The sequence below is a fragment of the Pollicipes pollicipes genome, unplaced genomic scaffold (genome assembly GCF_011947565.3).
Source record: "Pollicipes pollicipes isolate AB1234 unplaced genomic scaffold, Ppol_2.1 Scaffold_4881;HRSCAF=5763_pilon_pilon_pilon, whole genome shotgun sequence".
Classification (NCBI taxonomy): Eukaryota; Metazoa; Arthropoda; class Thecostraca; order Pollicipedomorpha; family Pollicipedidae; genus Pollicipes; species Pollicipes pollicipes.
Genome location: NW_023596576.1, coordinates 10,106,814 through 10,122,437, shown reverse-complemented (window position 1 = coordinate 10,122,437; position 15,624 = coordinate 10,106,814). Strand labels below are relative to the sequence as shown.

The window sequence follows — 15,624 nt, the reverse complement described above, 5'->3', positions numbered from 1 at the left end:
CCAATAGCACTTCCGGATGTTATTAATTATTCATAATTGACATGACTAGACGCAATTGTTCCTGGTCTTTCACCAGACCATGTTTTCTTAATTTACCCAGAAAGTGGCACACTCCCTTCAAAGGCTACCTCAGCGCTCCTATTGGTTCTAGCAAAAATACGGCGAAGACAGCCTGTGATTAGCCCCAAATGAGCGAGGAACGCTACAAACTGATCCTCACTGCAGGGCGGTCTGTCGCTCGCTTCAGTGACATTCAGGACTCTCCATTGCGCAAAGGACTGATGACGTTCCGATGCCAGGGTGGTTAACAACCCATCTGACCTCTGGCCGACGTCGACGCAATCGGAGCATCGTTTTAAACATGTTTAATAAAGACGTTGCCAGAGAGCTCAAAATAATCGACTCAGACCATTTCGAATGGGAACTCAAACATGATTGGCCTGGCATGGATCCGCCGACAGATGGGGAAGCCATGCTGTGACATGTTTTGCACTGCACTTCTTTTTGGTGATAGCTGCGTCCACCCCAAACCAGAAGTGTTCGCGCTGATCTTCATCCCCACATCGTCTTGGTGAGCGGAGTGCATACAATTAAGTGGTTCCGATCGTTGAGACTCGGAAATGGGGCCTTTTTACTGTCACTGTTTCCACCTCCACTGGTACATTTAAACATATTGTAAATTTTGTCTTCACTCGCATCCCTTGATTTTTCGTAAACTTCATGCGATGAAGGATCATAACTCACTCGATCACATTCCGGAAACGCAGGGTAAATATAGTTGTTTCCGATTTCCAAAAAGATCACTCTTTTCTTTAAATCATACGTCTTCTAAACTAGAATGGTTTCTTTCCACATAGCGAGACTGATAGAGCTGTCGGTTACTGGCTGAAGCAATCTTTCGCCAGCTGGCTGCACACTGCAGTACTGGTCATCGCAGTTTATCCCCTCTTCTCTGTCAGCGCATGTGCTAGCACCCAGCGTCTCACCAATCCGAGCGAGCGAAGTTCGGCAGTGTGTGCTGACTGACCTGGCCGCTAGTGAATGATCCGCGCTCTCTGACAGCGGCTTACAAACCTGTCAGCCTACAAACCGGGTAGCGTAGTGTACGCGTCCAGCAGATACTTCACGAAGCAAAGCCAGCGACCAACTGTCCTCCACATCCGAGTGAGCTCGCCAGTACACAAATCACGTGCCCAATTCATTTTAATCACGCCTCCTATTGAGCTCATTACTTGGCTATTCTCCTGCGGGGTTTTATAACCTGCCATACTGCAGGTCGGCCTACCGTGTCGTAAAGTCAGGCACGTCCCTTTGTGTTGTGCTCGAGCGGACCGGCGCAGCGGACGGCCACCGGCCAACGCACGCGCAATGGCCCCCCAGGGAGAGCTCCCCGGCTACTGGACAATGGTCACTGGCCGCAACAGCTGTTACGCCGAAGTCCCTCCGACACGAGACAGCGGACGCGCACATGCATGTCAGGATATGTCCACCGCTCTGGTTCACACTTGTGTATTGGCTGGGTTATCGATTCAATTCAACACGGTGAAATCTAATAACAGGCCTGACGCATGGTATCTTGCTATTGCAAAGTAATGTTAGAGGCAAGGAGAGCGGAAGTGCCAGCTCTCAGTAGACTGAGAAAGCGTGGAGGCACCACGTATCGCATTCATGTCTGTTTTTCCTTCATTAGGGTGCTTCCACAACAAATAATCCGGGCACAAAAGTCCCCGTACTGCATTAAACATCCCGGCAACATAGCAAATATTGACAAAGCTCTCTGGGTCAAGACATCCATAAACAACATTACACGAAGCATAGCACAATACACATCAACTCATCACTGCTCACTCCTCCTCCTCCTTAACATCCTCCTTCTCGTAACCAGACAACTTCGACCTGAGCTCTTTAATTTTGGAATTCTTTTCCATCAGCAGCTTCTTCATGTTTCTATACGCAGCAGTCTGCTGAAACTTGTGATCCAGTTCCTGCAACACGGAAACGCGCAGTTGCGATCGGCATATTATACCGGTGCCATATGCTCGGAGGCTGCAGGAAACCAGGCTCGTAAGGAACAAATCCTAAAAATGCATATCTCCTCAACTAGAGGTATAGGTCTTCCGTTTGTACTAAAACTATTCGTACCATCTAAGTAGGTGGTATCCATTGTGTATTTATTACTATAATCCTATTCCTGTGCTCACTTGGTTATGAGCTACTAGCCACATTTCTTTCGACAGCCGAAGGCGCAGCTGCGGCTGGTTTCCCCATGATATGGATCGGCGGGCCCATGACCACCACCCGCCTGTGGTCCGCATCACTGCACGGCGTCTAGGCACCGCTGCCCATCCTCAGCGCACCATTTCAGCCAGCTCCAGCTGGGAGCGTATCTCCTGCAGCTTGTGCTTAGTGGTGTCCAACTCGTCGGCCAGCAGCGTCTTGCTGAACTCGGACTGCTGCAGGCTGGCCTCCAGCTCGCGTTGCACGGTGCTGGCCTGGCCCTGGATCTGACATCAGGGCGGCAGGGGACGGGTCAAGCACACGGGTCAGGGTACATGGCGTGACGTCAGAGCAACAGGCGCACGGGTCAGGCACGCGGGTCAGAGTACATGACGTAACGTCAGGGCGGCAGGCGGACGGGTCAGGCACGCGGGTCAGGGTACATGGCGTGACGTCAGGGCGGCAGGCGCACGGGTCAGGCACGCGGGTCAGGGTACATGGCGTGACGTCAGGGCGGCAGGCGCGCGTGACAGGCCCGCGGGTCAGGGTACATGGCGTGACGTCAGGGCGGCAGGCGGGCGGGTCAGGCACGCGGGTCAGGGTACATGGCGTGACGTCAGGGCGGCAGGTGCGCGGGACAGGCCCGCGGGTCAGGGTACGTGGCGTGACGTTAGGGCGGCAGGCGCGCGTGACAGGCCCGCGGGTCAGAGTATATCACGTAACGTCAGGGCGGCAGACGCACGGGTCAGGCACGCGGGTCAGGGTACATGACGTAACGTCAGGGCGGAAGCGCACGTGTCAGGCACGCGGGTCAGGGTACATGGCGGGACGTCATAGCGGCAGGCGCACGGGACAGGCCCGCGGGTCAGGGTACATGACGTAACGTCAGGGCGGCAGGCGCACGGGACAGGCTCGCGGGTCAGGGTACATGGCCTAACGTCAGGGCGGCAGGCGCGCGGGTCAGGCACGCGGGTCATGACACATAACACAGCATATGGCGACGAGGACGATCACAGCCCTTGCAGCGCGCCGCGCGCCGCATGACCCCCAGCAGACGCCATCGTTACACGGGCATCATTGACTTCCGCGTGTGCCGCTGGGCCCATGAGCGCTGGACGTGCTGTGTCGTCGGCTACCTATGGGGCTAGTTTGGCATGCAGCTGGAGGGACCACCGATGCTGAGGGGACCCACGGATCATGGCCTCTAAATCCAGCAGCCAGTAAACAACTCCAGGCTCCGAATGCGCGTGAGTGATTAGGTTGCCGACTTGACAGCGTTCAGCCTTCCACACAGACCAACGTTAAGCAGAGATCAATGTGCAACGATGCTTACGAGGTCATATGTGGGAGGACGTATAACGTAGCAACTAACTCAGGCTGTATACAGTGCTTACGGAGGAATACAATGCTATTATTGGAGCAATACACTGTATTACTCCAATAACGGAGTAATGCAACGTTTGTCTTTAGTGACATGGAGTCACTCAAAAGGAACCCAGCACACGAGTTATCCAGCACCCGAGAGTGCCAGCCATGTGAGCGTTCATACTTTAATCCGGCAGCATACCGGCCAATAGAACGCCTCATGTTGCGCGGGACGAGTGCGGCGGCGACGGGTGGGAGAATGGTCGGTTTTCATGCGGCTTCAGACGCTTCAGGCGGTTTGTAGACGGTGTCAAAAACTACGTTGTTAGAGACAGACACCTTCCGTAACCGATACCAATGGGTTTACAATGTGTGAAGGGAACTCGCTTTCGTGACAGCTTAGCAGGAGGAAGGCTAGTGATGCAGTGTTTGCAAGCTGATTCACAACTAAGATTATGCCACAAAACGTCCTGTTGTAAGTCACGTCATCCTTGGTAATTCCATTTGATGAAGTCGAAGAGTTTTGGGCGATAAGGTTGGACGGTCCTGGCAATGGTGACTACAGCACCGAAAAAACTCACAATTTGGATGAATAACGCTCAAAATTAGCAGGGCTTTACGTCTGTGTAGTCCTCATAGCTCGACCGCTACCGGAGTCGGCCGCGGAGTTTCGCAATGGGATCGGTTCCGGACAAGGCGGCGCTGGCCACCGTCTGGTCGACTCCTGGTACAGCCACGGGCCGGAGTTTGAAATGCGCCAGCGATTTGTAACCGCTACAGTCGCCGACACTGCGTAGTTGGCTTCCCGTCCTCCCCCGCTCCGGTTGTTGAGATCAAACACCAATCTTTAATAGAGGGTCCCAAAACGGGCAGACCCCTAACATGCACAGGATAGCTGTCGTTGGTGTGCACAGGGTAGACGATGTTGGTGTGCGCTGTACGCTCGTTGATCCTCAATGTTGCCTGCGCGATTGTCTGATCTCTCGTAGATCTATTCCCCACAAGCGTTATTAGACATCAGACACTTCATTTAGCACCAAATCTAACCTGTTTGACGAATAGTTTACACGGGACTAAAACCGTTGGTCTGCCGTCAGGGCCACCAACATACCTGCATATTTTCACTATGGAGGCATATTGGTTTCAATCATGTACCCACTCGTCCTTTCACCTTTGCAGCTCTTTATGATTTTATGGGACCAAATAAAAAACGTGAATCAAGCAGTTGGTACACAATGACGAAACAAAACGCTTCCGGAATAAAGTTCATCGGCGATTTTGACAGGCCTCACGACAAACGATGGGTTTCTCCCCGGCCATCCTCTGGGTATGTATTTCAGGATTAAATGCTTGAGAAGTGCAGCGGAACCAAATTAAGAACCAGTCGAATAAGCGCTAACGTGAAAGGGCTCGTTCCTACGCATTAGTTTGTTTCCTGTCGCCTTGACGTCAGCTCGGCGACATTTTGACCCGGTTTCGATCATCGTCTTTCACTTTTTACGATCTGAGACTTTTTCTAAGGAAATCGGAGATGGTGGTCAAATCGTGGCGATTTTTCAACGTCGAGGGACACAAACCGCACCATGAAGCATTATACGTGCCAATGCCTATAGTTGATACCATAAAGGTTTAGAAAATGACGTTTCTAAAAGCTGTGAAGCGTGTTAACCTACGGCGGGTACTTGCAAAGAGGGCATCTTAAAAGCGTGGCGGCCCACTGGGCCAGGCTGTTCGCGCTGAAAATTTTTCACAGCTGAAGCAAGCCTCAATCCGTGATTGTTGAGGTGATGATGGTGATCGGGAAGGCCTCGCTCGTGGTTAGGTGTTCGCTCGTAGTAAGAATGTTAAGAGTACTGGTGTTATATGCGGCCCATTCGGAGCTGCGGCGCACCTGTTCCAGCTGCTCCTTGGAGACGTTGTCCTTGGAGGAGCGCAGGAACTCCAGCTCCGACCGCAGCTTGCCGAGCTCCGAGTTCAGCTCTCCCTTCTCGGAGGCCAGCTCTGACGCCTGCAACAGCAGCGGCTGCCGTCAGTCTCCCTTCTCAGAGGCCAGTCAGTCTACGGTCTCGGAGGCCAGCTCTGACGCCTGCAACAGCAGCGGCTGCTGTCAGTCTCCCTTCTCAGAGGCCAGTCAGTCTACGGTCTCGGAGGCCAGCTCTGGCGCCTGCGACAGCACTGGCCGCCGTCAGTCTCCCTTCTCAGAGGCCAACTCCGGCGCCTGCAACAGCACCGGCCGCCGTCAGCCTCCCTTCTCAGAGGCCGTCTCTGACGCCTACAACAGCAGCAACCGCCGTCAGTCTCCCTTCTCAGAGGCCAGCTCTGACGCCTACAACAGCAGCGACCGCCGTCAGTCTCCCTTCTCAGAGGCCAGCTCTGACGCCTGCAACAGCAGCGACCGCCGTCAGTCTCCCTTCTCAGAGGCCAGTTAGTCTCCCTTCTCGGACGCCAGCTCTGACGCCTGCAACAGCAGCGCCTGCCGTCAGTCTCCCGACGTCGACCGATGGCATGCAATACCAATGCATGTCAGCGGTCTGCTTACGCCTCTGCATCGCCTCAAGACAAAACCGATAGCCGTCGCCGGCTGGCCTCTGTCATGCACAAATACCTTTCTGATCAAACCTCGAGTGAATTAGGAGGAACGAGCTACCAGGGGAAAGAGCAAGGTTAGTCAAAGAAGCAAAGCAGATTCGTTACAAATAGCAAAAATATCCTTTTTCAAAATTCAACGATAGACGGAATACAAGCGAAACAGGAATGACATGGTTTGTGGTTCCAACTGACATGCGAATGAAAGGATCGTTCTTCAGACAATGTAATAGTTGGACCGGAACATAAAAATGTGAAAATCTAGTACTTTTCGCTGGCAACTTATTTGATACGACCGGTTAAAATCACCTTTGTCTGCCTGTCTTTGTTTTAAGTGTTAAGTCTACAATTCCAGATTTCTTCAGCGCACATTTGCCAATCTTGTTGCCAACAGCTAATCATACATTTCTTTGGATCCGAGGAAATGGATTCAATGGCTTGGATATTGCGTTGGAGTTTCAGATCTTCCAAAATGTACATAAGATCCCCCATAAAACATAAAAAACTTCGGTCGCCCAAGTACGATTTGAAAATCTCGAACAGCCTAATATTATTGTCATGGTGTCGTTCCGGGTCCCAACAGATAATTCCACCGTATATGATCGACGGGCCTTCCGTGGCTCATGATCCAATTCCAAACTTGTAAAAACATCACCTAGGGTTCAAAACCGATTCCAACATTTCGCTGACAACATGACGTTTTTTTAAAGTGAAGCCTGCTCAACAAAAAAAGCATGTTTCCTCTGTCATATCCAGATAGAATATCCAAACCAGGCCATGGTATATTCAATGAGCTCTTAACGATTTTCCAGAACTGTGTCTCTTAAAACTCTGAGGTGCGATCATTTAGTAACACATATGAAATTCAATTTTGTTGGGGCATTTACCGAGAACCAGAAAATTAAGTGCATTTTTGTAAGCGCTCAGTTTTTAGCTTTGACAAAAAGTGGACTGAAGGTGGGTTTCATCATTAAGGCTCGAGCCATGTCTGCAGCAAAGGACCGTTGCGCCATGCTTGGTACTTGTAGGCCTTTGCTCTCACCGCCTTACTGTTGTTACACATTCACATGAAGTTATATACCTATATATATATATATATATATATAACTTATATATCAAACTTATATATATATATATAACTTATATATCAAACTTATATATATATATAACTTATATATCAAACTTATATATATAACTTATATATCAAACTTATATATATATATATATATATATATATATATATATATATATATATATATATATATATATATTGTCTATCATGTCACTACAGGCTCAGGACATCAACGTAATTTTAAGTATCAAGTATGTCTCTGGTTGCGGTTCATGAGTTAACAGCAAAACGCGATCTCCTTGCAGCAGCCCGTGTTTAATGAGCTGTGTCATCGCTCGAAAAGCTAACGACACCCAGGGATCTGAAAAGGTTATGAGGTGCATGCGAGGCATCAGTATACACCTGGGAGGATATCATGCATCATATGAAAACGTCACATGATAGTGAGCCCAGACACCAGACTTGCGTAAGCCACTCGACATCGGGTTGGAATTATTCAAACACAGTTCATTACTACGTACATTAATCTGCAGCAAAGTATCGCGCTAAAGGAATAACTGTACCGGGGGTGTAGTTCTTTTCCACAATTCCCTCGCTTTCCGACAGGCTTCCTACTGACATCAATGCACGGTCGACCGGACGTGCGTCGATGAGTCGTGTGCCCAACATGTCCTCGTCATCGGGCTATCACCAGGGTCACCAGTGGCGGAACAGTTCAAACTGTGCATTATGGAGGAGAAAGCAGTCCTTCTCATGAAGCTCAGGCGAACAAATCATTGGCTAGAGTGCCACGGAACGGAGTCTTCGCCGAGCTTGCATTGCTACGCTGGCACTGACACGTGTACTGAAATGGTCGGAAATGCTGGATATCTTTACCGGAGCCAACATTCCGCTGAATCTTTAACGTCCCATACGAGGTCATAGTACGACCACACGTAGCTTCCTAGCCTTATCGATCGAAACACGAAGCATTCAGTGGGAACTGAACCCACAGGATGGAGCATCTTGAGCCCACGTCATCTGTTATTCACTTTGAGACGAGACCGGCAAGTACCTGGCCATGCCACACGTATACATAGGTCATAGCCCGCTCAGAATACGAACTGACTTAGGGATTATGACGATTCGAGACTTGGACCTACGTAAATCCATGCATTTCACGAATGAACCTGACTTATCTTGACTCAGAATCAGACTCAGACTACCACTAAACCATTAACCAGGAACAACTCAGCTCATTATTCGGCACCATGTCTATCCTACGAAATTTGCCCAGAGTAAATGCCTTCAACTCCCACTTTCATCATAAACTTGCTTTTTTTTAAACTCGGAACTTGAACCTACATAAATCGACGCGTTTCACGAAACAATCTGATTTATCTTGACTCAGAGTCAAGACCCATATTAATTATAGTTATTGCATTTATACAGCCGTTATTCAGTCATTCCACCTATAAACTTTGACCATTGTGGCATCCATGGCAAGACGTAGCCTAATGAAGTAAAACCAACTTTGAAACCAAATGATTCACGCCCGCGCTCTGGCCCAAGTTCCCGTGAATCAGACTCAGCCTCGAACTCGTTTGCGAAGCCGTTACATAAGAATTTGGTGTAGTACTTGAAGTCAAGGTCTTAGGATTCGGAGTTCAGATTCATACCGAGGATATATGAAAAGAGTGAACAAGTGTCTTGAAATGCCGTCAAAGACGCAAGAGCCGTCAAGCTATTGAACTCAGCCACTTGCCTGCCCTCGGGCCAACGACATGGTGTTTTCATAGTTTGGGAGACCAATCGATAAGCTCCTGCTCTGCTCACAATTTATAAATGGGCATTGGTCCATGCATCAAAACAAAATGACGTCGACCAACAGACTGTGCCCAGGATTGCCTTAATAACGCGACTAAGCCGTTTGTGTCGAGCCAGACAGCCGCTGGCGTACTGTGTACCGCGCACACAAGCCCCGGCTCACCTGAGCTTCGATGCTCTGGATGCGCTCGATGAGCTTGCCCTTCTCGTCGCCGAGCTTGAGCAGCTCATTCAACGCCTTGTCGTCGTTGAGCGGCGCCAGACAGACCTTACCGCGGGGCTTGCCGGCCAGCTCGTCCTCCTCGAACGTCTTCACCAGGTCGATCAGCTCCCTGCCGGTAACAGGACAGGTCACGGCGTCTGGCAAACCAGCCACCAACGGGGAAACCCTCGGACCTGTCCATGTGAAAACGGCACGTGTTGACAGTGTGCGAATTGGATTCATTTCCTTCAGCGTCCCGTTCCAAACCGTGGAACCGTGCGCCTGTTCTGGGCCTCTTCTTCTGGTTCTGTTCCGAGTCTACACTACGGCTCGGTACGACAAGCATTCCCTCCAAAATCCTCTGTCGCGGGACATGGGTTCACAGCGTTAAGGATGCGAGTAGTTAAGGGGTCTGGCTACGGTAATTGCGAAAATTGAAATTGAGCAATGCCGCAATCCGCCTAAGAAGCGCAAAAAGAGGACGGTCAGGTCTCGTTAACAACCTCCCATAGCATAACATATACCATTTACTTTGAAAGTTTTCGCTGTCGCGTCCTTTTGGACGGCTGGGATAACTGTATTCCTTTTTCAACTTAAGATAACATTGAAGGAGGTGGAAAAGTTGTGAAATTGATTTTGATACCCAGTAACCTGCATGTCCTGTTTACTCCTTTTCCGTCCCAAAGATGAAAAAACACATGTTTTCCGAAGCCAAGATACATCCATTATGCACCTCTACTCATGCGGCAAATGACCCTGCTCATGTTGCACAATTAAAAATCACCAAAATTCATCATTGTACGGGTCACGGACATTTATATTTACATGGCGTCTGCCATTTGGACTGTATATCAAAATGGCAGTCGCCATGTTACCCTTTCGTCTTTGCGGCGGCAGCCCTGGTCATCCCGAATCACCTCAGACTAGGATCTCAATGTGAGTAAGTGTATCATGATGTTACTGGCGTACCCCTGAGACCGCCCCTGCTCGCGCCGCCAGTGCTGCTGCACTTTGGTACGCCGCGGCCCCGAATGGCGGTGTACTGCTTGGGGCGCCACCCGCCGGAGTCGGCGCCGCCCGCTCGCTTCGCGGGATAATACAGTTGCCGTTTAGCAGCGCTCGTGTCTGGTCTGGGCAGACAACACGTAGACTTGAATAGTAAGTCATGACGGTCGAACATCAGTAATATAGGAGTGACATTTTGGACCCAGAAAAGCGTCATGAAGATCAGCACTCGGCGTCGGGAGCGCCGGGTAGCACGCTGATAACCCGCACACAGGGCCACCGCGCCTGGCGGCAGCCCGCCGCTAGCTGGCCGGACAGCGTTCCCTCTCACTTGTCCTCCAGCTGTTCCACGTGTGAGTCGAGCCGAAGGTGCCACTTCTGCGCCTGCACGAACACCTGGCGCAGCAGCAGGAGCGCCGTGTGGTCGGCGTTCACCAGCTCGGCGCTGACCTCATCATGCACCTCCGTACTGAGCCGGGTGAGCAGCTCCTCCACCTCGTCCCTGGTGTATGTCGTCTCGGAGAGCCTGCCGGACAGAGCACACCGGGTCAGCAGCTCCTCCACCTCGTCCCTGATGTATGTTGTCCCGGAGAGCCTGCCGGACAGAGCACACCGGGTCAGCAGTTCTTCCGCCTCGTCACCGTTATACGTTGTCTCAGAGAGCCTGCCAGACACAACACACCGGGTGAGCAGCTCCTCCACCTCGTCCCTGGTGTATGTCGTCTCGGAGAGCCTGCCGGACAGAGCACACCAGGTCAGCAGCTCCTCCACCTCGTCCCTGGTGTATGTCGTCTCGAGAGCCTGCCGGACACAACACACCGGGTCAGCAGCTCCTCCACCTCGTCCCTGGTGTATGTCGTCTCGGAGAGCCTGCCAGACACAACACACCGGGTCAGCAGCCCCTCCACCTCGTCCCTGGTGTATGTCGTCTCGGAGAGCCTGCCGGACAGAGCACACCGGGTCAGCAGCCCCTCCACCTCGTCCCTGGTGTATGTCGTCTCGAGAGCCTGCCGGACACAACACACCGGGTCAGCAGCTCTTCCACCTCGTCCCTGGTGTATGTCGTCTCGGAGAGCCTGCCGGACACAACACACCGGGTCAGCAGCTCCTCCACCTCGTCCCTGGTGTATGTCGTCTCGGAGAGCCTGCCAGACACAACACACCGGGTGAGCAGCTCCTCCACCTCGTCCCTGGTGTATGTCGTCTCGGAGAGCCTGCCGGACAGAGCACACCGGGTCAGCAGCTCCTCCACCTCGTCCCTGGTGTATGTCGTCTCGAGAGCCTGCCGGACACAACACACCGGGTCAGCAGCCCCTCCACCTCGTCCCTGGTGTATGTCGTCTCGGAGAGCCTGCCGGACACAACACACCGGGTCAGCAGCTCCTCCACCTCGTCCCTGGTGTATGTCGTCTCGGAGAGCCTGCCAGACACAACACACCGGGTGAGCAGCTCCTCCACCTCGTCCCTGGTGTATGTCGTCTCGGAGAGCCTGCCGGACAGAGCACACCGGGTCAGCAGCTCCTCCACCTCGTCCCTGGTGTATGTCGTCTCGGAGAGCCTGCCGGACAGAGCACACCGGGTGAGCAGCTCCTCCACCTCGTCCCTGGTGTATGTCGTCTCGGAGAGCCTGCCGGACACAACACACCGGGTCAGCAGCTCCTCCACCTCGTCCCTGGTGTATGTCGTCTCGAGAGCCTGCCGGACACAACACACCGGGTCAGCAGCCCCTCCACCTCGTCCCTGGTGTATGTCGTCTCGGAGAGCCTGCCGGACACAACACACCGGGTCAGCAGCTCCTCCACCTCGTCCCTGGTGTATGTCGTCTCGAGAGCCTGCCGGACACAACACACCGGGTCAGCAGCTCCTCCACCTCGTCCCTGGTGTATGTCGTCTCGGAGAGCCTGCCGGACAGAGCACACCGGGTCAGCAGCTCCTCCACCTCGTCCCTGGTGTATGTCGTCTCGGAGAGCCTGCCAGACACAACACACCGGGTCAGCAGCTCTTCCACCTCGTCCCTGGTGTATGTCGTCTCGGAGAGCCTGCCGGACAGAGCACACCGGGTCAGCAGCTCCTCCACCTCGTCCCTGGTGTATGTCGTCTCGGAGAGCCTGCCGGACAGAGCACACCGGGTCAGCAGCTCCTCCACCTCGTCCCTGGTGTATGTTGTCTCGGAGAGCCTGCCGGACACAACACACCGGGTGAGCAGCTCCTCCACCTCGTCCCTGGTGTATGTCGTCTCGGAGAGCCTGCCGGACACAACACACCGGGTCAGCAGCTCCTCCACCTCGTCCCTGGTGTATGTCGTCTCGGAGAGCCTGCCGGACAGAGCACACCGGGTCAGCAGCTCCTCCACCTCGTCCCTGGTGTATGTCGTCTCGGAGAGCCTGCCAGACACAACACACCGGGTCAGCAGCTCTTCCACCTCGTCCCTGGTGTATGTCGTCTCGGAGAGCCTGCCGGACAGAGCACACCAGGTCAGCAGCTCCTCCACCTCGTCCCTGGTGTATGTCGTCTCGGAGAGCCTGCCGGACAGAGCACACCGGGTCAGCAGCTCCTCCACCTCGTCCCTGGTGTATGTCGTCTCGGAGAGCCTGCCGGACACAACACACCGGGTCAGCAGCTCCTCCACCTCGTCCCTGGTGTATGTCGTCTCGGAGAGCCTGCCGGACAGAGCACACCGGGTCAGCAGCTCCTCCACCTCGTCCCTGGTGTATGTTGTCTCGGAGAGCCTGCCGGACAGAGCACACCGGGTCAGCAGCTCTTCCGCCTAGTCACCGTTATACGTTGTCTCAGAGAGCCTGCCGGACACAACACACCGGGTCAGCAGTTCTTCCGCCTCGTCACCGTTATACGTTGTCTCGGAGAGCCTGTCGGACAGGACACACCAGGTCAGCAGCTCCTCCAACTTGTCCCTGGTGTATGTTGTCTCGGAGAGCCTGTTGGACACAACACACGAGGTCAGCAGCTTCAAGCTAACTAAACACGAACAAGCCTGGTGGGGGCTGGTGAATATTTCGTAAGAAGATTTGAGCAATCAAAAAACTGTTCACAAGGTTATCATTTCTGAACGCAGCAGCCTGTTGTGCTTTCAATGTGCACCATTTGAGCCAAAGATGTGCGACCATTGGTGGACCTGTACTTTGAGATCCAGGGCTTCCAGATACGAGGAAGTTGATTTTTTTGGTCCAAGCTATGTATTAACGTCGTAGACTTAGACTGTCGTCTGAACGTCCCAAGATTTGCTCCATCCCTATACGGAATAACAGAACTATTGCGACTTCTGTGAGAGTTCCAGGTCGTAACACAGTACCGCTACTCCATGTTAAATATTGATACATGTTAATTTCACGCTAGACAACTCCACAAACAATACATTGAATAAATATTACACTCCGAAAAGAGCAAACCCTGGCAACAATAATCCTTGTGTGGGCCACGCCAGTTTGCAGGTTTCTACACATGTAACGAAACATACTTCCTGGGTGGGGTTAACTCCTCCCTTTCCGTTTGATTCTCTACTGACCATGCTGTTTTCGTGACTTCCTGCTGTGGGCTGTGCACGTCAATGCGCAGTGCTAGCCTCACACAACACAACAACGCAACAACACAAAACGGTTAGCCTCTGGACAACTTTGAAGCCCAGGTTCTCTGAGGCGGACGGTGCAGCCGTCGCTGTGGCAGTGGGGCCCGCCGCCGTCGGCTGGCGCCGCCCGCCTTGCTCACCGCGCGAACATGCAGTCCTCGAAGGCGACGTCGACGGTGCGCAGCCGCTTGTCGCGCTGGTGGCGCGCGAAGCGCATGTAGCGCACCAGCTGCGCCTGGTGATGCTCGTTCAGGCCCAGCTCGTCCGGAGCCGCCTGCCGACGGACCGGCAGATGGTTCTCAGTAGGCCGGCGCCGAGCCCAGCTGCTCATCCAGTGAGGAACTCCGTCTCGGGATTGTAAACGCGCGATGTCATTGCCACAGGCTCCCGTGCTTGAACGTTGCGATAACTAGGTGACTGTCCAAACACTTAAACTATTCGTGTGCCGCGTGGCGTTCGTGGAGCGTTATTGGGCTCATTCGTTTCAGTCAATGAGTGTTGTAGTGAGCCAGCGAGATCCCTGCTTTCTACTCAGTCATTGATTCAACCTGAGCGCCTAGTTCCTTATACTTACAGGGGGATATATATATATATATATATATATATATATATATATACAACAAAATAATCTCTCTCTCCTCTCTCTCTCTCTCTTCTCTCTCCTCTCTTTTCTCTCTCTCGCTGAGATAAAAGCGAAATCTTCTACAAACCCTAAATCCCTCTCTCTCTCTCTTCTCTCTACTTTCTCACTCTCCCTCCGCTCCATCTCCCTCTTCCCCCCCGCTCTCTCTCTCTCTCTCTCTAATGTCGGACGGACGGGTCGCCCATGCCTACGATGGAATCCACTGAAATCTCTAAAGTGAAGGAGACAAGAAACAACCCAGACTCTCGACAGCACACGGTGATTCATGATACGTATAGGTCGAAAACACTTGCTAACTCTCAAGAACGAACAGGCTTAATACCTCCCTAGCAGGGAAGCGGCCAAGATTGCCAATTGCTTCGACTTTCTTTGAAGTTGATGAGACGACACGCCGACCGAACTCACCATGTTAGATGCCGATACCACCAATTGAGACCGCGATCAATTCCCTTCTCCTCTTAGCCCCGCAACACAAAACGCGGGCCGCCCCGTGACACCCAACCCCGACGCGTGCCTCACACCACAGCAGTCGGCGAGCCTGGTTTGTTTGTGTCCGTTGCCGTGGCAACGCCCCGCCGGACTGCGCCACACGGCCCGGCGGCGCCTGAGGGCCGGGTTCCCAGTGGCAGTGCGCCCGATCCAGCCCGAGTATGTCGATACCGGCGAAGGCTGATTCGGTACGTAAAAAGAGACCGAGAGTAATCTCAGGTATTGGTTTCGTGAGCTAGCACACACACGGAGGCGTGATGGACTGATGAAGTTCATCTTGTTGGTAGGTTTGAGGACGAATCAGCGTTTGCGGTGGAGAGGACATGCAAAAACGAGCAGCGGTCAGCGGCCCACTGACAGTGTAAATGTTCAGCTAAACATCCCCATTGTAGTAACCGAAATGCAATACAGCTGGCGTACCTTCTCCAGACAAACACGAGACAGATCTTTATATTTATTGACCATGTGATAACGCATTTTCCAGGACTAGCGCAGCTTGTGGACGGATATGGTGTCATTATCACAGCAGTCATGACTAGACGGAATCTTGATATCAGATCACATGCTTCGTGCAAAAACAACAGCGGCACAACCATTGAGTGACACGGCAATTTGCCATCAGATACCCGCATGACTAGATTTGCGTCTTATACGAT

At 52.6% G+C, this 15,624-nt stretch overlaps 1 protein-coding gene across 1 annotated transcript; it reads right to left on the bottom strand.

Moving 5' to 3' along the window:
- Window positions 1-1,493: 1,493 nt before the first annotated feature.
- LOC119099985 (leucine zipper transcription factor-like protein 1) lies at window positions 1,494-14,974 on the bottom strand. Its single transcript, XM_037223106.1, has 7 exons — window positions 14,885-14,974; window positions 13,977-14,110; window positions 10,585-10,779; window positions 9,210-9,378; window positions 5,474-5,590; window positions 2,358-2,504; window positions 1,494-1,985 (listed from the first exon to the last, which is right to left on the bottom strand). Exons 1-7 carry the CDS (start codon window positions 14,885-14,887, stop codon window positions 1,845-1,847), a joined length of 906 nt encoding a protein of 301 aa, XP_037079001.1. The 5' UTR covers window positions 14,888-14,974; the 3' UTR covers window positions 1,494-1,844.
- Window positions 14,975-15,624: the final 650 nt, after the last annotated feature.

Excerpts from the sequence above, each read along its gene's own strand:
- LOC119099985 (XM_037223106.1), bottom strand. Across the intron at positions 5,591-9,209 it reads TCCAGAGCATCGAAGCTCAG|GCGTCAGAGCTGGCCTCCGA; the intron begins GTGAGCCGGGGC and ends CTGCTGTTGCAG. Across the intron at positions 2,505-5,473 it reads CCAAGGAGCAGCTGGAACAG|ATCCAGGGCCAGGCCAGCAC; the intron begins GTGCGCCGCAGC and ends CCCTGATGTCAG.